The 22,742-nt window shown below is 44.3% G+C and overlaps 1 protein-coding gene across 8 annotated transcripts in view; it reads right to left on the reverse strand.

Annotated features, from left to right (window-relative positions):
* The window catches only part of BFSP1 (beaded filament structural protein 1), a 70,915-nt gene that overhangs the window by 33,100 nt on the left and 15,073 nt on the right, over positions 1 to 22,742 (reverse strand). For 7 of the 8 annotated variants that reach the window (XM_042931675.1, XM_042931677.1, XM_042931674.1 and 4 more), the window contains 2 exons: positions 20,844 to 20,971; positions 615 to 675 (listed from right to left, as the gene is read on the reverse strand). In XM_042931675.1, coding sequence (XP_042787609.1) covers positions 615 to 635 — 21 coding nt within the window. In that variant the 5' untranslated portion in view covers positions 636 to 675; positions 20,844 to 20,971. Of the gene's footprint in view, positions 1 to 614; positions 676 to 7,887; positions 8,274 to 20,843; positions 20,972 to 22,742 lie in introns of those variants that run through there. The other variant, XM_042931673.1, reaches the window with a different exon arrangement.

Consider the following 22,742-nt stretch of genomic DNA (forward strand, 5'->3'; position numbering starts at 1 on the left):
AAGAGACTCTCAGCCAACAGAACAGAGTTATCCTTGCATCCCAATAACCAAAGCAAGTTTCCTGAGTTTGGTGTTTGGGACCGGTACATCGAAATGGCAAAATCCCAGCGGGTCGCTGTGATGCTGCCTTGTGTTGACAGCCTAGCTGTCATAAGCTTAAAGGTCTCGGATTCTCTGGCAAGACACTGTGTGTGGTGGGAAAGGAGTATGTGTCTTGGGTATGTGAGTTCACAAAAAGATTTAGTTGAAATTATGAACTCAAGGGGCGCCTGGGTGGCTCAGTTGGTTAGACGTCCGACTTCAGCTCAGGTCATGATTTCATGGTTTGTGGGTTCGAGCCCCACGTCGGGCTCTATGCTGACAGCTCAGAGCCTGGAGCCTGCTTCGGATTCTGTGTCTCCTTCTCTCTCTCTGCCCCCCGCCCCACCCCGGCTCGTGCTCTATCTCTCAAAAATAAATATTAAAAAAAAAAAAGCAATTGTGAACTCAAGAAAGAGTGACAGCAAAAGAAATAGGCAAATCCTAAAAAGACACAGAGAGGAATGCACAATGGTCATTTCAGCCATTTAGTTCCATTCTGTCCCTACTCAGACTCATGGATGTGCTCAGCTCACCTTGTTAAGCCGTTCCAGCATTTCTTTTAGGAGCAGCTGACATTCACACTCGTTTTCATACCTGCAAATTGGACACATAAGCAAAAGTTGGGCAGCTTCCATGATTCCATATGTAATGACCACACAATCAGCGTTACAGAGTATATGCTGTCTCTTTAAGGAGAGGTCCTTAACTGGGGCGCCCGGGGTGGCTCAGTCAGTTGGGTGTCCGACTTCGGCTCAGGTCATGATCTCGCGGTCCGTGAGTTCAAGCCTCGCGTCGGGCTCTGTGCTGACAGCTCAGAGCCTGGAGCCTGTTTCAGATTCTGTGTCTCCCTCTCTCTCTGACCCTCCCCCATTCATGCTCTGTCTCTCTCTGTCTCAAAAATAAATAAACATTAAAAAAAAAATAAAAAAAGGAGAGGTCCTTAAGTTTAAAATAGTAGCTAATGCTGCACCGCTGAGCCTGTCGCTTCCTCACCTTTTCCACAGCATGGCGCACTCACAGAGTGGTGCTGTGGCCACCGTGCATGGGGGTAACTGGGAGCGGTAAGTGAACAGGAGTCCCCCAGCCTGGAGGCCCAACCTCCGCCCCCTCCAACCCCTCCACCACCCCCCTACCCCTGCCCAGCCACATCAAGGATAAGGGAATCGTATCTCCACACACTCCTAACCCAAGTACAGCAGTGACACAGAGAATGGGAGACCACCCTACATGACCTACAACAAACACCACTAACCTGACCTTGACCTTGTTTGGGTTGCCTGTACTATTGTGTCTATACATGTGTCCGTTTTTCTGGATTATGCCATTTAATCCTTACAAAACCCTGGAAGAGGGCAGTTATCATTGCCCTCCCCCCACCCTCCCACCACCGGGGGAAAATGAGAAAACTGAGGCTGGGAAACTGGCCTATAACTTTGGGCAGATGCTCAGGGCACTTCACCCTCATCTCTGTGCCCTCAAGGCCTGCTCTGGGCCAGTGGGCAGGGCAGGCTGGACAGGCCACAGAGTCAGTGCCCCTGGGGCAGCCCTCGACCTCTGACAGAAGGTGAGTGGGTACATAAGTACGCCAGCCCCGTTGCCCTCAGCTAGGACAACTGAAGTGTCTCTCCATCCGGTAAGTTTGCTCCAGGTTAACTTGCTGAGGGCACTCAGTGTTTTCTGCCTTTCCTTCCCGCCTCACTTCCTCACTCCCCAACCTGTGCTCCTGGAGGTCACCTCCCAAATAAGCTACTTGCCCTCAAACCCCTTTATCAGGCTCGGCTTCTGGAAGACCCCAAACTAAAAGAGGGGTGGGGTCAGGACTCACACTCGAATCTGACACCAAAAACTATGCCCTGATAGCCACACCATGCTGCCTGGGTAGAGCAGGGAAACCTCCCAAATTTAAACATACACAAAACTGATAAAGCAACAGATACTAGGAACAGGTGTATTTTTCCCTCCTAGTCATCTTCTTCCCTGGACTTGAAGAAAATGATAGAGATCAAGAGGCAGAGAGACCACAGAAATCATTCTGTTTTGAGAGTTTCCCTCTAGGGGGACTTTCATCCCCTTATGAAAAAGAGAAGGCTCCTTCCCAAATGACTCCGCCCTCATTCCCTATAAGCTGCCCCTAGTATCCATCATGGCCTTCTTCCAAGAGTCAAAGCCCTTGATATGGGTAGGGGCACAAGGCTGCCTAGAGGGAAGACTACATTTCCCAGCCTTCCTTGCAGCTAGGTGTGGCCATGTGACTAAGTCCTGACCAATGGGATATAAGCATAAGTCTGTGGCAGCTTCCAAATATCTTCCATAAGAGATGCTGTGGGTGTGCCCTTCTGTATCCTTTCCTCCACCCTGCAGAAGGCCAGGCAGAGCCTTCTGAGCCTCAAATACTGCAGAGTGGCATGCTGAATTGCTAGGCCAGACCTTCCACAAGACAGAAACAAATTTCCATCCTGGATAAGCCAATGTCACTTTGGAGTTTACACCATTTGTGGTTGAAGCGAATCCTAATTAGCACTCAGCCCAACCCACAAAGCATAGGTTTCAGGGCCCCTGCACACGCATGCCCTGGGCTCAAGTCAAGTACCGAAAGAGGCCTCTAGAAAACCATGCTGTTGTAGGGCGAGTCCCAACCTCGGGAAAGAACAATCAGGAATATGTGCACTGCACACACTCCCAGTTCTAAAGCCACCTAAGAAGCTCAGCTATAACCAGCAAGCAAAACATATTTGTACAAGTCTTACATTTCCCGCCAGGATGTCACAGTTAGCAGTGTCTTTTGTGTGTGGCTCTAATGGAGCCAGAAATTCTGTTTTAATGGCTAGTTAGCTTCGCGAATAAAACTGTTAACAGGGGCGCCTGGGTGGCGCAGTCGGTTAAGCGTCCGACTTCAGCCAGGTCACGATCTCGCGGTCCGTGAGTTCGAGCCCCGCGTCAGGCTCTGGGTTGATGGCTCGGAGCCTGGAGCCTGTTTCCGATTCTGTGTCTCCCTCTCTCTCTGCCCCTCCCCCGTTCAATGCTCTGTCTCTCTCTGTCCCAAAAATAAATAAAAAACGTTGAAAAAAAAAATTAAAAAAAAAAAAACTGTTAACAAAAATCCAAATTTTCTCATCGCTCTTTCCTGCTAGAAACATCCAAGAATTTCTGTAGCTTAAAAACATGTTTGATAAATAATGCAATAATGTGTTATCATGGGTAATTTTCATGCTGTAAAGACAAGTCTAGATATTAAAGGCAAGTGATTTCATTATAAAGACTTCATAATAAGAAATGATATGGGGCACCTGGGTGGTGCAGTCGGTTAAGCGTCTGACTCTTGGTTTCAGTTCAGGTCATAATTTCACAGTTCGTGAGTTTGAGGCTCCGCACTCACGGTGCAGAGCCTATTTGGGATTCTCTCTCTCCCCCTCCTGCTTGCTCTCTCTCTCTCTCTCTTTCTCAAAATAAATAAATAAAAATTTTTCAAAAGTTTAAAAAAGAAATCATGATATATTCATATATATATCCACATAAGCGAATATACAAATGAATTCATAAAGTGAAAAAACGCATTGGCTTCAATTACCTGATTGTTTTACATAATTACTTTTGGTTTTTAGCAATTTAGATAATTGACGGTATTCATTAATGTATTTTGGTAGTTTTACTTGTTTTTATTTCATTCTGTTTTATTTAGTCTTCATTTGATGTTCTGAAAACCTGATTTTGAAATTATTCAACTATCCTAGAAGAGAATATGCCTACCAAGGCTGCATTATTTTCACCTGGCTTTGGCTAACCAATAAGTCACCTCTGGGATGTAAAACTAAATTTGATGTGTATATACCCCTGCATGCAGGGGTATGGGTATGATTTTTATTACAATTTTCAAATCCCAAGACTTTAGTTGGAATATTAAAGTATCTGCAAGGGGGCAATGGGAGGGAATAAATGAATGGAAATTATTAAATAAATCACAGAGTCTGAAGGGACAGCTCCACGACAAACATACAACTCAGAACCAAGTAAAATCACCAAAAGATCAGGAAAATTCAACATGGCCGTTCCTTCAATGAGGGCTCAAAGGAGTCCTGTGCACCCAGCCAAATCTCAGTAGACTGGGGCCTAATAACTAAGCAAAGACCATTTGGGGATCCAGGGTTTCCTGTTGGCCTGTGGAGCTGCCCTGGGTGTCTGAACCAGTATACATTTCCCTTTGCTTTAGAAAACATGAGCTTCATGTGAATGAGTCCTATCTCTGGACCTCACTCCCCAGGAATCCAAGAATGACTTCTCTTCAAGACCCTGTGTTCTAGAAAGCATAAGGTGCGAAAACCCGAGTTCAAGTCCTGCCACCCACAGTTTTCCCATGAAGGGCTGTAACAGGTGGATTTCCAGATCCTTTCTTCCGGCTCCAAATCTGTTTTTAGGGATCATACCCAGAAACAGGGCTGATAGGAATGAAATCAATGAGTCTGACTGATTAATATGTTCAGTACACACTGTTGAATAACCTGCCCAAGATTCAGATTAAGCATGTGGAACTCAGGGGCACCTGGGTGGCTCAGTCAGTTAAGCGTCTGACTTCGGCTCAGGTCATGATCTCACAGTTGGTGAGTTCCAGCCTGGCATTGGGCTCTGTGCTGACAGCTCAGAGCCTGGAGCCTGCTTTGGATTCTGTGTCTCCCAAGCTCTCTGCCCCTCCCCCACTTGTGTTCTATCTCTCTCTCAAAAACAAATATTAAAAAAAAAATTCTTTTAAAGAACGTGGAACTCGGGGCGCCTGGGTGGCGCAGTCGGTTAAGCGTCCGACTTCAGCCAGGTCACGATCTCGCGGCCCGTGAGTTCGAGCCCCGCGTCAGGCTCTGGGCTGATGGCTCGGAGCCTGGAGCTTGTTTCCGATTCTGTGTCTCCCTCTCTCTCTGCCCCTCCCCCGTTCATGCTCTGTCTCTCTCTGTCCCAAAAATAAATAAAAAACGTTGAAAAAAAATTAAAAAAAAAAAAAAAAAAAAAAAAAAAAAAAAAAAAGAACGTGGAACTCAAACATAGAGCACGTTTGGACAAGACGCTCTGACTACCCTAGACCAGGGGCCCCCAAACCTGGCTGTTCATCAGTGGAGCTCATAAAACTTAAAATTCCTGGGCCCCATCTGAGGTCCAGGGTGGGGCCTGGACATCTGTATATTTAAATTAATTTATGTAATTTTAAAATAGATAAATCTCTTACATAAAATAGACAATTTTTTTTAATTACCTAAAAAGCTGTTCCATTAAAAGTCTCCCTTCCTATCTCTCCCATTGCCCAGCTCCTACTCCCCTATCCTCCACAGGTAATCAGTGCCATTGGGGTTTTGCATGTGTCTGTGTCCCCTTTTTCCTAATGCAAGCAAAAAATTCTACTCTTCTCCCCTTTTTTTAAAAAAGTAAAGGATAGTAACATGCTATTCTCTTGTTTTACAATTGGGTAGCATCTCATTGCATATATGAAGCACAATCTGATCTCCTATGAATAGGCATTTAGGTTCATTCCAGGATTTTGCTAATGCAGATCACACCGCCACGTTGGCATGTATTTTACACCGGCCGGATCATCAAAAAATAAATTCCTTGGGAATGCAAGCTGGTGCAGCCACTCTGGAAAACAGTATGGAGGTTCCTCAAAAAACTAAAATTAGAACTACCCTACGACCCAGCGATTGCACTACTAGGCATTTATCCACGGGATACAGCTGTGCTGTTTCGAAGGGACACATGCACCCCCATGTTTATAGCAGCACTATCAACAATAGCCAAAGTATGGAAAGAGCCCAAATGTCCATCGATCGATGAATGGATAAAGAAGATGTGGTATATATATACAATGGAGTATTACTCGGCACTGAAAAAGAATGAAATCTTGCCATTTGCAACTATGTGGATGGAACTGGAGGGTATTATGCTACATGAAATTAGTCAGAGAAAGACAAAAATCATATGACTTCACTCATATGAGGACTTTAAGAGACAAAACAGATGAACACAAGGGAAGGGAAACAAAAATAATATAAGAGCAGGGAGGGGGACAAAACAGAAGAGACTCATAAATATGGAGAACAAACTGAGGGTTACTGGAGGGGTTGTGGGAGTGGGGATGGGCTAAATGGGTAAGCGGCACTAAGGAATCTACTCCTGAAATCACTGTTGCACTATATGCTAACTTGGATGTAAATTTTTAAAAATTAAATAAATAAATAAATAAATAAATAAATAAATTCCTTGAAGTGGTCCCTGCAGAGTAAATACAGGTTCCTGTATTTATAGCCTTGGAGGATGGGGACAAATTGCTGAGTATCCTTTTTTCTTTTTAATAGTTCTTTAGGTGATCTTTTTTTTAAATGCCATTTATTTATTTATTTATTTATTTATTTATTTATTTATTTATTTTTGACAGCATGCAAGCGCGGGAGGGGCAGAGAAAGAGGGACAGAGGATCTGAAGCAGGATCTCCACTGACAGCAGCGAGCCCAATGTGGGGCTTGAATTCATGAACTGTGAGATCATGATCTGAACCGAAGTAGGTCGCTCAACTGACTGAGCCACCCAGGTGCCCCAATTCTTTCTTTTTTTTTAAGTTTTATTTATTTTGAGAGAGAGAGAGAGAGAGAGAGAGAGAGAGAGAACACAAGTGGGGGAGGGGCAGAGAGAGAGGGAGACAGAGAATCCCAAGCAGACTCTGTGCAGTCAGCGCAGGGCCCCATGTGGGGCTGGAACTCACATCGTGACCTGAGCCGAAATCAAGAGTCAGGCTAAACCCACTAAGCCACCCAGGTCCGCATGCCCCAATTCTTCAGGCGATCTTATCATCTTATTCATTCTGTGGGAAAGGGGGACATGCCCTAGACCAGGGCTCCTGAAGCTTCAAGCTTAACTCCACTTCTAACCAGCTCCCAGATGATGGCAATGCTGCTCATCCACAGATCACAATTTGAGCAGCAAGATTCTAGAGGACACACATTGAAATAATTTCCGGGTATCAACTATGATGCGGTAAAGATGATTAGACTCAGCACGCCGAGGCCCTGAATTCCGTGCCGCTGCTGGGACTCACTAGGTGAGTGACCTTGCCCTAAATCTTGACATTGTCTAAGCCTCAGTCTCCTCATCTGCAAAACAGGTGCAGTACCATGTATTACAGGATACGGCTGTGAGGATCAAATAACATGAATATATCTCAAAAACAAAAGGAGCCAGACATACAAGCACGAATCTGTAAGATTCCATTTTTGTGAAATTCCAGAACACGCAAAATTAACCTACGGTGACAGAAATCAGAACACTGGGCGCCTCCCGCTTTTTTGTGGGGGAGAGGTACAGACTGACCGGGAAAGGACAGGAGGGAACTTTCTGGGGTGGTCAAAGTTCCCTGCTTGTTTCTGTAGTTACATGGGTACACACATCATCAAAACTCATTGAACTATGCACTTAAAACCTGTGCATTTTTTAAAGATTTTATTTTTAAGTAATCTCTACGCCCAACGTGGGGCTCAAATTTACAACCCCCAGATCAAGAGTCGCTGGCTCTACCGGCTGAGCCTGCCAAGCGCCCCGAAACCTGTGCGTTTTACTGCATGTAAATTATAGCTACATTTTAAAGCACATTACAAGCAAATGATGCCGTTTCGTGCAAACCGTGAAGTGCCATCGGAATGGAAGCGGGTCCTAGGTGGGTGAGAGGCGCGGTGGTGCGCGCGCCCTCTGCGGGGTGGAAGTCCTGGGTCGCCAGGCGACCGCCCCTACCCTGCCTCCGCTCACCCCACCCCGCCTCCTTCCGGGCCCGCCGCTTACTTGCAGCGGAACTCGTCTAGCACGCGCTGCGCCTCCGCACCCTGGCGCTCCAGCCGCGTGCGCTCGGCCGCCAGGTCCCGGGCGCGCTGGAGGTTGCCCTCGACGTGGCGGGCGAGGGCGTCCTCGGGGCCGGCCAGCTCGCCCAGGCGCTGGAAGGCGTCCAGCTGCCGCCGGAGGACAGCGTGGCGCTGCTCGAGCGCGCGGGCCCGCTGGACGTGAGCGGCCACGCGCTCGCCGAGCCCCTGCAGCGCGGCCAGGCTGGGCGCCGCCGTCCGGCCCTCCGCCAGGCTATCGGGCTCGGCGGCGCGCGGCGCCTCCTCGGCGCGCTCGTACTGCTCCTTGCGGGTCTGGAAGACGTAGCTGCGCCGGTACATGGCTCCGGTGCGGGCGAGCGCGCGCGAACCGGCTCGGGGAGGCCGTGCGCCGGGGCGGCGGGCCGCTAAATAAACATCGGGGGTGCCCAGGCACGCTGCTGGGACGTTCCAGAGCCGATCAGCTGTCGAGCTCAACACGGCGCCCAGCCCCCAGAAGAATAAAAGAGCAGCAGGCCTGCTTTTGTGCGCCGGATTAGCGGACCATGCAGCTCTGGGGGTTGGAAGGTTAAATTGGGCAATGAGGTTTTTGTTCTGGGATTGTTAAAGCCTGTCGCTTTATGATTGAATGGGGGGTCAGGAGGACAAGAGAGGCAGGACTGCTTCCTCTGGGAATTGTGAAGGAAGCCCAAGGGAGCTTGTTAAACTTGGACTAGCTCAAAAGCCCAGGGACCCTCGCTTTGTCTCCTCTTTTTCGGTCAAGCTCTCAATTACAGGCCTTTTCAACAATGCCATTTTTTTTTCCGATCACTTCAATTCTTTTGCATAATTACAACATGACATTTAGGAACCCTCCTTACGTTAGGGGTTCTTAACCACGGATGCAAAATAAATGGCCATCTCATAAAATTGTGATGTGTGCGGCAAGTAAGTTTTACTAATACCTATGCATCTGCGTTAGGAAAACATTCTTTGTACAACAACTTAAGAAGCAAATGCACGGTTATCATTATAATGTTACCCTTGCTCCCGTGGATTCCGCCATCGTTTCCGGAGTAGAAGCAAGAAGCAAGTAGAGTTCCATCAGGATATTGGCATAACTGATTCTTTACACTAAAGAAAAAAACCCTCACAGCCTGAAAGATTTAGTAAATTGGCCAACTCTCAATTCGAGAATATAAAAGAATTTTTTGCCACTATGTTTAATTTTAATTTGTATTGTGGAAACAACAAAGCTGGGCTTTAACAAATTTAAAAGTAAATTGTGGGTGTTGAAGGAAACTAATAGCATTTGATGAGAATGATCCAACATATGACTATTTTGTCATGTCTCCAATTTATTTTTTTATTTTTTGAGGGGGGGGCACAGTGAGTGAGAGGCAGAAAGAGAGAGGGAGAGAGAGAGAAGCAGGGCTCCCCTGAAGTGGGGCTTCTGTGTTTTTTTAACCAAATGGGGGCTCGTGTTCACCGGAAGTAGGGCTGGAACTCACCTGATGTAGGACTCAAACTTAGGAATGGTGAGATCATGACTTTAGCAGAAGTCAGTTGCCTAACCCACTGAGCCACCCAGGTGCCCTCCAATTTATTTATTTGTTTTTAAGTTTATTTTTATTTACTTTGAGAGAGAGCGAGATAGAGAGCAAGCAGGGGAGGGAAGAGGGCGAGGGAGACAATCCCATTCAGGCTCTACCCTAACAGCACAAAGCCAGATGCTGGGCTTGAACTCAAAAAAAGTGAGATCGTGACCTGAGCCAAAATCAAGAGCTGAGCATTTAACCGAAACTGAGCCAGCCTCCCAGGTGCCCCAAGTCTCCGATTTAAAAATCATTATCAAAAAGGTTGTTTTCCTAAAAAAAGGATTCAGCTTAGCAGTGCCATATAATTAACAACTATATGGATTGCACATAATTACATAATTATATTACAAATTAAAGTTATAGTTACCAAAGTTCGAGAAAAGGACACAGATCTTTAATGGGTTTTATTATTTCTCCAAAAAGACTGTAAGATAATGGAATGAATTCAGTTGAGAGTGACTCTAAGATAAGGTCCAGAGTTGTGGTGGTGGTGCGGTTATTGTTCTATTTTCTTTTCTTAAGGCATTTAAAAATAGATGTTATGATCAAATCAAGGAGAGCCACATGAGTATTTTTGGTAGATACACATGTATCATGCTGATGGCATGGTAAATTGGTTTCCGGCTTCCTAGAGAGCAAAACCAGCACAGAACAAAGAAAGGATATAAAAGCACTTGTTCCTTCTGACATCAGGTATTAGTTAAATATTGCTACAGAACAAACTGACCCCAAAACTAAGTGGCACACAAGAAGAAATATTTAGCGCCGCACTCCCAGATCGGCAGGTCAGCTGGATAGCTCTCCTTCAAGCTGCAGATCTTTCAATCTGCTAGGGGAGCTGTGCTCCAAATGTCTCTCTTCCTCCTAGAACTAGTGATGACAAGAGGAGGAAAAGAAGCCCAGCCACACAATCTCTTTCCAAGCCTTTGTTTGCATCCTGTCCATTAACACCCCTTTCATCAAAAGCAAACCAGGTGGCCACAGCCAAAGTCGAGAGGCAGGGAAGAGGCACCACCCACCCCCAGGGCCATGGCAAGGGTGCGGGTGTGTAACTGTCACACTGCAGTGAAGAACTGGGACCAGAAACTCCATCAACCACACACAGTAATCCCATTTGAAAGAAAAAATAGATATCCCAGAAACATAACAAAGGGAAAAAATATTATTTCAATTTAATACAGTGGAATAAACACTTAGAAAATATTTACTCATAAAGCGTGTCTCGGGGAGAGAAATATTGAACAAGGTCAAGTCCCTCCCTACCCTCAAGGTGCAGGGAGACAAATTCCTACTCAACTAATTCAAGACACAAGGAAATCTGGAATAAGTTCTAAAATAGAGATCTTCCCAAAATGTGGTTGTACCTAAAGCAGAAAGTTAAAGAGAAGTTAGAATTTCAGGCAGAACAGCATAAACAAGGTGTGAGAACAACTGGAGTAAGGTGCAGTAAAGGGAGCCATGTGCTTCCTGGGCGTGGTGAGCCTGAACTGAGGAGAGCTTGGCAAGAAGGGTCCCAAAAAAAGAAAGTTCGAAGGAAGGGCTGGGCTTCCCATCAGCTGCGGTGGCTTGAATGCGGGCATCATCTCCACAACTTCTCCCAAGCCCTACCAAAAATGGCAGCAAAGAATTTATTTTTAGATGAAAACTCCACAAAAATAAGGAAGAAAAGATCACAGTGGACAAGATATACCAACAAATTTTCAGAGGGCTGAACAGAGAGATTAGTGGCAACTGACTTAATGGAGTGAAGCAAGCTGACACCTACATGGGGCAGAGGGCACTGGGAAAGGAAAACAAGATGGTTCACCTAGAGGAGTCTCAGAAAAGCTTATGAATTGGATGTACCAGGGGCGCTTGGATGACTCAGTTGGTTAAGCATTCAACTTCAGCTCAGGTCATGATCTCACAGCTGGTGAGTTCCAGCCCCACGTCAGGCTCTTGTGCAGACAGCTCAGAGCTTGGATTCTGCTTCAGATCCTGTGTCTCCCTCTCTCTCTCTGTCCCTCCCCCCACTCACACTCTATCTCTCTCTCTCTCAAAAATAAATAAACATTAAAAAAATTAAAAAAAAAAAAGTAACTGGATGTACCAGATATGACAGAAGGTGGGGGTGAAGGGTAGAGCTGAAAAGCCATAGGGTTAGCCCAGGGCCCAAGAAGCAGTTAGAATTTCAGATCGCCTACCCCATTCCTGCGCAGCCTGGCAAAGCTGAGTGAAACTGAACGGGAGAGGTCTTGAGTTGAAAGTCACCTAGTTGAAACACAGCTAAGGACAGGATAAGACCATACTGGAACAAAGGAATTAAGACAGTGGATGCATCATGAAAGATGAGCTGTACAATCTCCATCTCTCCATTTACCACTTCGCTTCTCTTCTAGGATGCTGGTCACCTGGCATGTATTTCCCTGGGGCAGGAGAAAATTCTCTGGGGAAACTGAGTGACTTCGGAGAAAAAAAAAATCACCAGATACTGAATTTGGAATATGGACTGACTGGCTTTTGGTTTGAACACGAAACACGTTTGTACGGTCCAACGTAACCCAAGCTGTTGATCATCAGACTAAGACCCATTTTATAATGAAGTTTTACTTGTGACAGCATAGGATTTTTAAATCTCTCTTTCTCACCTAGATTTTTGTTTTTGAAAATTAGTATTTTTCCCTAAAAGGATAGATTCCCTAGATTTGTATACTTTGCCCTGTCCTGTACCGGGGCAATGGTATTATCATGATATCCTGCTCTGCTCTGTTGATGCAGAGTGTAAAAGTGTAAATATTTGCTGTCGGAATGTTACTATAATTAGTTGGGTTTTCCTCTCACAGGAGGAAAGAAACTAAGCTGGTGTAGTTAGCTTCTTCTGTGGGACCTCTGGCTGGTTTGTGACTTTGTGACTTGTTCTTGAATCCTGTTTTTTAACTGGCCATAAAGTATGACAATGAGCACTAATCGACAGCTAATCCCCCTCTCCTGGTCATTTTAGTTTGGGCTCCCCCGAAGCAAACCCTGAAACAAGAGTTAAAGTGCAAGTAGTTTATCTGGAAGGTAATCCCAGGAAGGGCCTGCAGGGAGGCAGGAGGGAGACAAGGAAGGCCAAACACGGTTTGTGATAACAAGCCAGTCACCATGCTGCGGCAGGCAATGGGGGTCAGTCGCACTGGAAACTCTGGGAGATAGCTCGGTACAGGCACCTCAGAGCCACCCCACCCAAGGGTGAAAGAGCTGGAGATTTACCCACCACTCCCAGGGCCCAAGGGCTGATCACAGGGCATTTCTGGTCTGCCACAGGCAGCCAAAGTAGCTGAGGTTAGCTTTTGACCCCACCACCTTAGCAAGTGACCTAGCCAATCAGGTTCCAGTATGGACACCGGGCAATGGGAATAATCACTTACATGAAGAGGCTCGTCATACATCTCAGTTTACCTGAGATGATCCACGTTTACGCATCTATCTCGGCACAAGTATAGATAGCACCCTCTTTTATTCTCAAGAGTTTCTTAGTTTGTCTGGGAATGCTGCCTCTCTTATTCTGGCCCACGTGACCTGAATGTCTAGCCTGAATCTAATCATAAGGAAACATCCACGCAAACCCAAAATAAGAAACATTCTATTAATAAAAATAGAAGGGGATGATATTCTACCAAAATGTAAATACCAGAAAAGAAAAAGAGAGACTAGAGAAATGTTCCAGATGAAAGGAAACTAAGGAATCACAGCATCTACATGCAATACTGTTCCTAGACCCCATCCTACGTTTGGAAGAGAAGAAAGTGCTATAAAGGTCATCGCTAGATCCCTTGACAAAATTAGACTATGGACACTCAATTAGGTAAAAGAATTGTGTCAATGTTGAATTCACTGAAGTTTCTGACTATAGCACAGTTAAGTAAAATGATATCTTTATTCTTAGAAAATATATTCTTAGCCATCTAGGAGTGAAACACATGATGTATGCAACTTACTCTGAAAAAATGCTGAAAAACAAAATAAAATAAAATAAAATAAAATAAAATAAAATAAAATAAAATAAGTTCTAAAAGCATGACATGTGTAAATATAAACATAGACATAAACATAAAAATGTATGGAGAAAGAGAGAGAAAGGAGATGAGGCAAAATAGTGACAATAGGTCAGTCTTGGTAAAGGATATATGGGTGTTGTATAATCGCAATTTCTCAAAGAAAGTTGGAAATTACTTTCAAAACCGTTTGTGGAAATCCCGATCCTCTTCTATGTTAAGCATTTTGCAGTGTAGGCATTTAATAAACATCATTTCCTTTACCTTATAGCCATATAAATGTGCATAACAGCAAAGAGAGAGAGAGAAGGACAGAGAGGAAGATGGTTTAGCCAACTGTGTAGTAACAACAGGAGAAAATGGTCTATAACCATTATAAGCATGTGGAAGACATGATGATATAAGTGGGAATGTTTATAACAAACATGAAGGGGAGCAGAAAAACAAAATACCAGATGCATGGTGATGACAGTCATCTAAGAACACATATATGTACATAATCGGATATTCGTGTCATATACCAGGTTTTATATTCATCACATCTTATTGTCATTTAAAGCTAATTGCATATATGGTGCTTCTTAAAAATTTTAATTAGCATTCTTAATTAAAGAACTGAACAACTATTTTAAAAGCCTGAGTAAAATAGGCATAGATGTTTGCCTTTTAGTCAACTTCATATTCTACAACTTTGAGCTTTCTCTTTCAGTTTACATACATCCTGAATTTGCTGTGGGCTTTTTCCAGACACAAAGAGTAGTATAGAACATTCATGTAAATGCCAAGTCTCTGCTGTTTTCTAGTTGTGTGGTCTTGAACAATTCAGTTAATCTGTTTTCTAAAATGATGGATTTGAGCAAAACAATCTCTAAGATCTCCTTTCTGCTTGTTAGGAGCCAAATTGTGTCCTCTAAAATTCACGTTTTAGGGGCACTGGGGTGGCTCAGTCAATTGAGCATCTGACTTTGGCTCAGGTCACTATCTCACGGTTCATGGCTTTGAGCCCCACGTTGGACTCTGTGCTGACAGCTCAGAGCCTGGAGACTGCTTTGGATCCTGTGTCTCCCTCGCTCTCTATCCCTGCCCCCCCCCAAAATAAATAATAAACATTAAAAAAATTAATAAAGAATAAAAATAAATAAACCACATTTTAGTCCTAACCCCCAGGGCCTCAGAATGAAACCATATTTGGAGATAGGGCCTTTAAAGAGGTAATTAAGGTAAAATGAGGTCATATGAGTGGGCCCTAATCCAGTGTGACTGGTGTCCTTATAAGAAGAGTAGATGAGGACACAGACATACATACAGAGAGAAGACCATGTGAGGATACAGGGAGAAGGTGGCCATCTGCAGCCAAGGAGAAACCAACTCTGCCGATACCTCAGTCTCAGACTTCAAGACTCCACAGCTATAAAAAGAAAAAGTGAATCTCTGCTGTTGAGGCCACCCAGTCTGTGCTTCTTTGTTATGGCAGCCCAAGCAAACCAATATACTGCTCTAACATTCTGATTCTTCTGCTTGCTCTTCTTTTATGGGCCATCCATTTCCCAGGATATATAAATGTCTGCCACAAGAGGGCCACTCCGCCCTCAGAGTGAACACCCTGCCTCCTGGTCGCCCAGAGAGCGATTGCTGATTGCAAAGGGGACAGAAGGATGTGCAGATGAACAGCCTGAAGCCTTTCCACAAAACTGGATCGACCCCAAAGACAAGCCATCCTGGAAAGGTTCATTTCCAGTAGGGTGACCAGCAAACCCGAGGGAAAGGGCAGACCCCTGGCTCCCCAGCCCCTGCTCTCTTAGGGTGGCCTCCCCATCAGGCCCCAGCCTTTATAGTATGCTTAGCTACCCTGTAAGTGATAAGTCCGCATGAAGAGTAATAACAGATGGGGAAACATCAGAAGCAAGGCTCAATCTCCAGCTGCACACACACGAAGACTTCCGGGAAAGTAAAGCCGCAGATTCAAACACTATCAAAGGCAGGAGGGCACTGAGCACCAACCAGCTTTTCTCAGGGTCTGGTACAGAAACTGAAGTAAGAATCAACAAACCCAAATTTGTTGGATGACAGATATGTTCCTTGGGCTTTTCGACTGATGGGCACCAGGACAAGGCATGACAACTAAATGCAACGCATGATACTGAATAGGATTTTAGACTAAGAAAAAAAAGCTATAAAGGATTATTATTGTGATGATCAGTGAAATTTGGATAAGGAATACAAATTAGATAATAATATTACAAGTGTTGGGGCACCTGGGTAGCTCAGTCCATTAAGCGTCCAATTTCGGCTCAGGTCATGATCTCACCATCGTTGGTGGGTTCGAGCCCCACACTGGGCTCTGGTCAGCACAGAGCCAGAGCCTGCTTCAGATTCTGTGTCTCCCTGTCTCTCTCTCTGCCCCTCCCCTGCTCGTGCTCTCTTTCTCTCTCAAAAATAAATAAACATTCAAATAATAATAATATTATTAAAGGTGTTAAAATGGCTGCTTTTGGGGTGCCTGGGTGACTCAGTCGGTTAAGCAGCCGACTTCGGCTCGGGTCATGATCTCGCGGTCCGTGAGTTCGAGCCCGGCTTCGGGCTCTGTGCTGGCAGCTCAGAGCATGGAGCCTGTTTCAGATTCTGTGTCTCCCTCTCTCTGACCCTCCCCTGTTCATGCTCTGTCTCTCCCCGTCTCAAAAATAAATAACGTTAAAAAAATTTTTTTTTTAAAATGGCTGCTTTTGGTAATTGTACTATGGCATGTGAGAAAATGACCTTGTTCTTAGGAAATACATGCTAGTTTAAAGAATAATGAGTCACAGTGTCCAATTTACCCTCATTTGGTCAGAAAATAAGTAATATACATGCATATACAATACACACGTATAAAAATAAATACAGAGAATAAAAAAGCAAATGGAGAAAAATGTAAATAATTGGTAGGTTTGGGTAAAGGTCATATGCAACGTTTCTATAAATTTGAAATTATAACAAAAGAAAAATCACTCCCCTCCCCAAATCCCAAACACCTCTGGGAAAATTGTGCTGAGAATAGATATTTCTTAGTAACCGCAAGAAAATACAAAAATGCTCCTTGCTCCTTTGATTTATGAGATGGTATCATGGTCTCAGCAGCCAGGGTTTCACTGATGATTATGGTGGGAGTTTAACACCACTAATAACGAAGGGCTTTTGAAATATATGTGGACTTACCTTCCCTGAACACCAGACAATGGGGCACTACCTCGGAATGTCTCTTAGACATTGCTACACCTGCTCATTCATCATCATTCTGGTCATGCATGAAAAGTGACCATACCCATGACCTCAGGGATGCAGAAATGAGTCATTGTCCCAGCAGGCGCCATCCTCAGGACCAAGTTTGGAGAAGGCTCTTTCACAGTTATAATTTCTTGTGGATTTAAAGCTAGCCACGCTATTCATATTTCTGCTCTGTACTTCTCTTTAAGATATCATTAAACAGACCCACCACCACTCTTAAGCTGGGTCAGCCTACATCTGAACCACAGCTCCTTTTCTTCTGGGAATAGATTGTCAAGTGGTTTGATGTATCATGGAGTCACAGCTGGCCAACCGGCATGCCCATTTTGCCCTAAAAGGAGGATGTGCGAGCCCCTGGTTTGTACTACTTAGGAAATGGATACGAAGGAATTAGGCATACATATCCACGAAGGCATTTCTGATAGAAATATACATTCACAGATTGAAGCATACATCTGGTATATCATTTTTATAGGGCCATCCATACTTTCCCATGGATATCAAGAGGAACTGATTTAACTATTTCATAAGAGAAGATGTTCTTATCTTCTCAAGTTCACCCAACTTTATAGCTTTAACCTGAAATTGGGAGGGATGATATTCCAAGCTACTTTACCCACTATTTTCAGACTCTGCACACAGTTTGAAAGTATAGTAAGGGATGCTAAGACTGTACATTTTAAGCTCTAACCTTCAATTCTTGGACTTAAACTCCATGTGAAGTTTTCCAGTGAAATTTGTAACGACAGCCTGTTTGAGTAGGAGCGCCATTGTTCGGTGGGCATATGAGCCTGACCAAAATTCAAAGAACTACCTATTCCAACCATCTTCCTTGTTAGTTCATTTGCAAAAGGACTGTAATGATGTGAATTACCCTATACTCCACTCTCTACCACCAGCTCATGGTTGATAGTTACTAACTCCTACCCCTTCATTTATCTAATATTTTTGTCTTCTGACTTTTCTTCTCACCCAGCAGATACCATCCTTTTCTTCATTTGTCTTTGCCCCTTGGTTTTGGAAACCAATATCTTCCTTACTCCCTTGAACAACGCCCCACACCCACCCATCAGCTCATGTAAATTAATTTATGAAGTAGACTGTTGAGAGGTCTTCAGTTCCACACACCTGAGCCCACCACAGGCTTAGCCAAGATGCCTCTCTAAGGCTCCACCTCTCCACTACCCAGGCAGACCTGCTCACGCGATTGTTCTAACTAGCCTAGAGCTCTTTAAAGGCAAGGCAGATGTCAATGCTGTTCATTCTACAGTGCCCACTCTCTACCAGAGGATTGGTCCAGGGATCCATCTTCCATCCTTCCCCAGGCTGCTGGAAACCCTAGAAGGTTAGCCCTCCTAGATTGCTTCACCTGACTCCGTGCCCTCGGTCTTCCTGTAGGGTTTCGCAAATGGGGGTCGCTGGCAGGAGATCACAGAGACTTCCTTCTTGTTTCCCTCTCCCCTCTAAGCAAAATCACCCCTTCATGGCATCTCATGCTTCCTGCTGTTGCTAGTTCTGGGCCCTTTATCACGCTTTGATGATTCCGTTAACCCTGCTCACAGCTCTGGAGGTTGTCTCTTCATTAAATTCTCTTCAGTTAAGCTCTTTGTTTATACCGTTTATTTCCTGCCAGATACAGAAGAACCCTGGCGGATGCAAAATCTCATTCATCAACCAGTAAAGCTTCTGAAACACTGTAGGTATCCGCTAAAATGAATTAAACAACAAATGAAACTTAGAAAGAAACTTGAAATCAAGACAAAGTTTTTGAGTGTTGGGAAGTTTCATCTTGAAACTTTCAGATGGGGAAGCTGAGTATCACTTGGCCAAAGACGAAGCTCGAGGCTCTTATCGATAGCTGTACCAGAGGCCTGGTCCTCTTACTCCATGTTTGCTGACTGGGCTGTTTCAAAAGATGTGGTCAAACTTTGTAAGCAGCCCTCAATTGAAATTTGCTTTGCTCTCCACTGTGATGACTAGATTTCTGTTGTCTCCCATCGTTGGAATATAGAGGGACAGGACAAAAATCCATTCGTTAAGAAAGAAAACAGTGCACCAGTCAGCAGAATGACTAGACACAATAAAAGAAAAAAAAAAACTTCCTTGAAAAAGAGCTTTCTATTTTAAGAAGATGAATAAAAAGAAGAGATGCCCTCAAGTGATAGATAATGAAGACATTCCCCAGGCATCCTCAGCCTCTGTGGCTTTTCAGATGTAAACCTGAAACGTAGTCCATTACAAAGGGTGGCATCCAAGCTGGATTCCAGCTGCTTGTTCTGTTCTGTGGTCAGCCTGTGCTGAACATAGCAGTTTAAACAAGCCACAGAGCTGTGAGTGGCCCCTGTGTCTAAAATGCCTTCTGGATTATCCTCAATGACTCTAATCGTAGGACTTAGAATCTGCAAGGATGAGAATTAAACGGGACATTTAGGGTCCAGCTCTCCGGGGTACATTATTTTTTCAAACTAACCTGGGTTTTTGGGTAACACACACACTGGATCTGAAAATGCCACTTTGTCACGATTTGCTATGTGATATCCTAGTGACCTCTAAGGCCAATTCCAGGACATCGCAGGGACAACACACCAGTGTCCCCAAGCCTGCATTTGGGGCACTATTTGGCCGAGTCACTTGCAGTATTATTCTGGAGCTGCCTCTCAGGAGCTCATAAGACCCAACTATTGTATTTCCAGGAATTTGGGTTGCTGGTTAACACCTCACTGATAGCTTGAAATCAGCAATAGTGGGAGTTTTCACACCACAGGAGTTGACAAACACTATAAAGACATTTCTTCCCTTGAAACTCAGCTGTTCAACATTCACTGGAATCATGTTAACTATGAAATAATACTGATCCATCTCTCCAATTGAGAAGGAAAGCTGGTAAATGCAAATAAAAAGGGCCAGCCGGATATCCAAGGCCGGATAGTCCCCTTGCATGCTTTTGGCTTCTGCAATCTTGCTTTCCTCTTGCATCAGCCAGAAGCCAGGAATCTGAAGCTTGAGTATACTAGTCCCGCCCAACCTGGAAGCACATATGTATAAAAGATCAGTATAACCCAAGCCAGATGCTCAGCCTTTGGAGTTGACTCCGCTGGGCTGGCACCGGTGACAAATAAAAAGTCTTTTCTGATTCCCTAGCGCTTGTTGCTTGTCTCTTTCCTGGGCACCGAGTATTTGCTATAACACAGGAGCTGAAATTGATGGGTAGAAATTTGTTCTTTCTTCAATCCCTGCAAACTCAAAGAAGAGAACCAGCCTTCCCAAGTACATTATTGAAAATAGTCCCCTAAATTCAAATACTCAGTTAAAAAAAATAGAGCAGAATTAGAGTCTACAGCCTGAGAAAATGGTTTGTTTTGATTTCGAGTTGGCTCAAGAAGTTTCTGACAATTAATTTCATATAATTGCCTTATAAAGTTAAAATGCCTTCCAAAATTTTATGGGGCCATTTCAAAACCTAGGGAAATCAGCCAGTAAATTAAAATGTATCTCTGCAAGGAGAGAAAGAGATTGATCTCAAGACTAGTTTAGGCCCAGCTGGAGGACTTGGTCTCTGTTCCAGTGGAAAGGAAGGTAGCAATCCTTAGCAAAGCCCAAGATTTCTTTTTCCTGAAATAATGACTGACCACTGCCTCTGTTGTTTTTGGCCAAGTGTTTGACCAAAACAAGAATTTTGCAACTGCAATGACCTAACTTGGGAAACAATTTTATAACATTTTCTAGGAACCACAAAACCTTTGTTTTACTCTTTCTGAAGACCGACAGTGGGACCAGAAGGAGAGCATAATATTTTGCCGTGTAACAAAGAAAAAAACTTGATAAGGTCAGCGGCTGGAAGAATTTTTCAGTTCAAATAACGGTCATCCAGAGCCCGTGAAATGCTGCCTTTCAAACCAATAATGAACGTGCCTTGCACAACATCACATCCAGCTAAAATCCTGGATCCGCTCAGCTGATTATTAGGGCATTAAATGGTGACCTTTATCATACAATAAATTGTAAGCCGGGCAGCTAGGTTTGACAAAAACAGCAGGAACTGCAGTTAGCAGCAAAAACAGACTCACGTGTTAGAAGAGCCAGGAGAAAACTTCTTGACGTGGTTGGAAGAAAATAGAAGCTTCTTGCAGTGACTCGAACTTCAGTTGGATGAGTGTAGATGATCCAAGTTAGGCAACGTTATGATTGCTGGGGACTGCAAAAAAAATCAGTCAGCTCAACTATCAGCAAAATGCCCTCCCAAGGCCTATTAAATAATGTACCAGTGAAGTTATTTGAAGTAAACTGATATACTGTGCCATAGGATGTATGGACTAAAATCATGGACACTTGAGTTCAGTGGTCTAGGTTTAAATTCTCTGCAACCCATGGTGTGCCTGAGTGGTTTAGTTGGTTAAGCGTCTGACTCCTGATTTTGGCTCGGGTCGTGATCTCAGGGTTTCTTAAGTTTGAGCCGCATGTCGCGCTCTGCACTAAGAGTGCAGAGCCTGCTTGGGATTCTCTCTCTCTGCCTCTCCCTTACTTGCGCTCTCTCTCTCTTTCAAAAATAAATAAATAAACTTTAATAATTCTTTGTGACCCTTTAGCTACATGGTCTCAGAAAAGAGACTTAATTTCTCTAAGCCTCACATGCCCCATCTAGAAACTGGGGGTGATAGTAGTTTCCAAAAGATGTTGTGAGGGCTACATAATGTGTTCAGAATGATGGGTGGCACATAGTAAGTGCTTAATAGACATTAGCGATTATTTTTTTTTTGCATATAGGCCGATGGGCTTTAAGCATTTGTCTTAGTTTGGAATCCCCCAGAAACAGCCTCTGAGCACAAGTGGTGTATTTGGGAGATGATCATGTCACAGCAGTAGATGAATGGGGGACATAAGGCAGGAAGGGAAGGTGGCCAGTCACGGGGGTGTCATCACCACTACCTCTGTGGGCAGCAGGAGCTCACTGTATCTGGGACCTCTAGGAGACAGAACAGGACACCCCACAGAACTATCCCACCCAAGGAGGGAGGAAGCTGGGTACTTATTCACAGCTCCCTGTCCATCTTTGGTTGGGAACTGCTCCCAAAGGCATTCACCCTGTAGGACACGGGACAGAAAATGGCAGGCAGTTCAGAGTTTGCAGCCTTCAGCGTGAGAGAGTGGAAGGGGACACAGGAGGGGAACTGGCAGCAGCTACTAGAGCCCTGCATCACTGTTTTCAGATCATTAAATGGGCTGGAGTTCCTTTATTTATTTTTTAATGTTTATTTCTTTTGAGAGAGAGAAAGAATGAGCAAGAGAAGGGGCAAAGAGAGAGAGGAGAGAGAGAATCCCAAGCAAGCTCTATGCTGTCAGCACAGAGCCCAACGCAGGGCTTGATCTCATGAGCTTAGGATCATGACCGGAGCTGAAATCAAGAGTTGGAATGTTTTGTTTTGTTTTTTTTAATCTTTATTTATTTTGGGGGGGGGGGAGAGAGTGAGACAGAGCGTGATCAGGGGAGGGGCAGAGAAAGAGGGAGACACAGAATCCAAAGCAGGCTCCAGGCTCTGAGCTGTTAAGCACAGAGCCTGACATGGGGCTCGAACTCACGAACGGCGAGATCATGACCTGAGCTAAAATCTGACGCTCAACTGACTGAGCCACCGAGACACCTCTGAAGTTTATATATTTGTTTTAATGGGTCAACCCTTAAGTGACAATAATACAACAGAGCAAAACAAAAAACTGTGTTCATTCTATGCTGGTTTTAATGGAGGTATTAAGAAATAAATCATGTAACTTAAAAACATTTGTATGTAAGTGCCCATTAAATCAACACAATGCTGAGTATAATAGATGGAGTTTCAACCCTAATTCTGCTTTGAACGGCTTACTCTTCCTCAATATCCATCACCCGAAGCTAGGGAGGTATCCAGTATTTTTCACAGTTCTGTGGAAGACCCAAGCCTTCATGGAAAAGGAAAACATCCCTCTTTTTT

The sequence above is a fragment of the Panthera leo genome, chromosome A3 (assembly GCF_018350215.1).
Source record: "Panthera leo isolate Ple1 chromosome A3, P.leo_Ple1_pat1.1, whole genome shotgun sequence".
NCBI lineage: Eukaryota > Metazoa > Chordata > Mammalia > Carnivora > Felidae > Panthera > Panthera leo.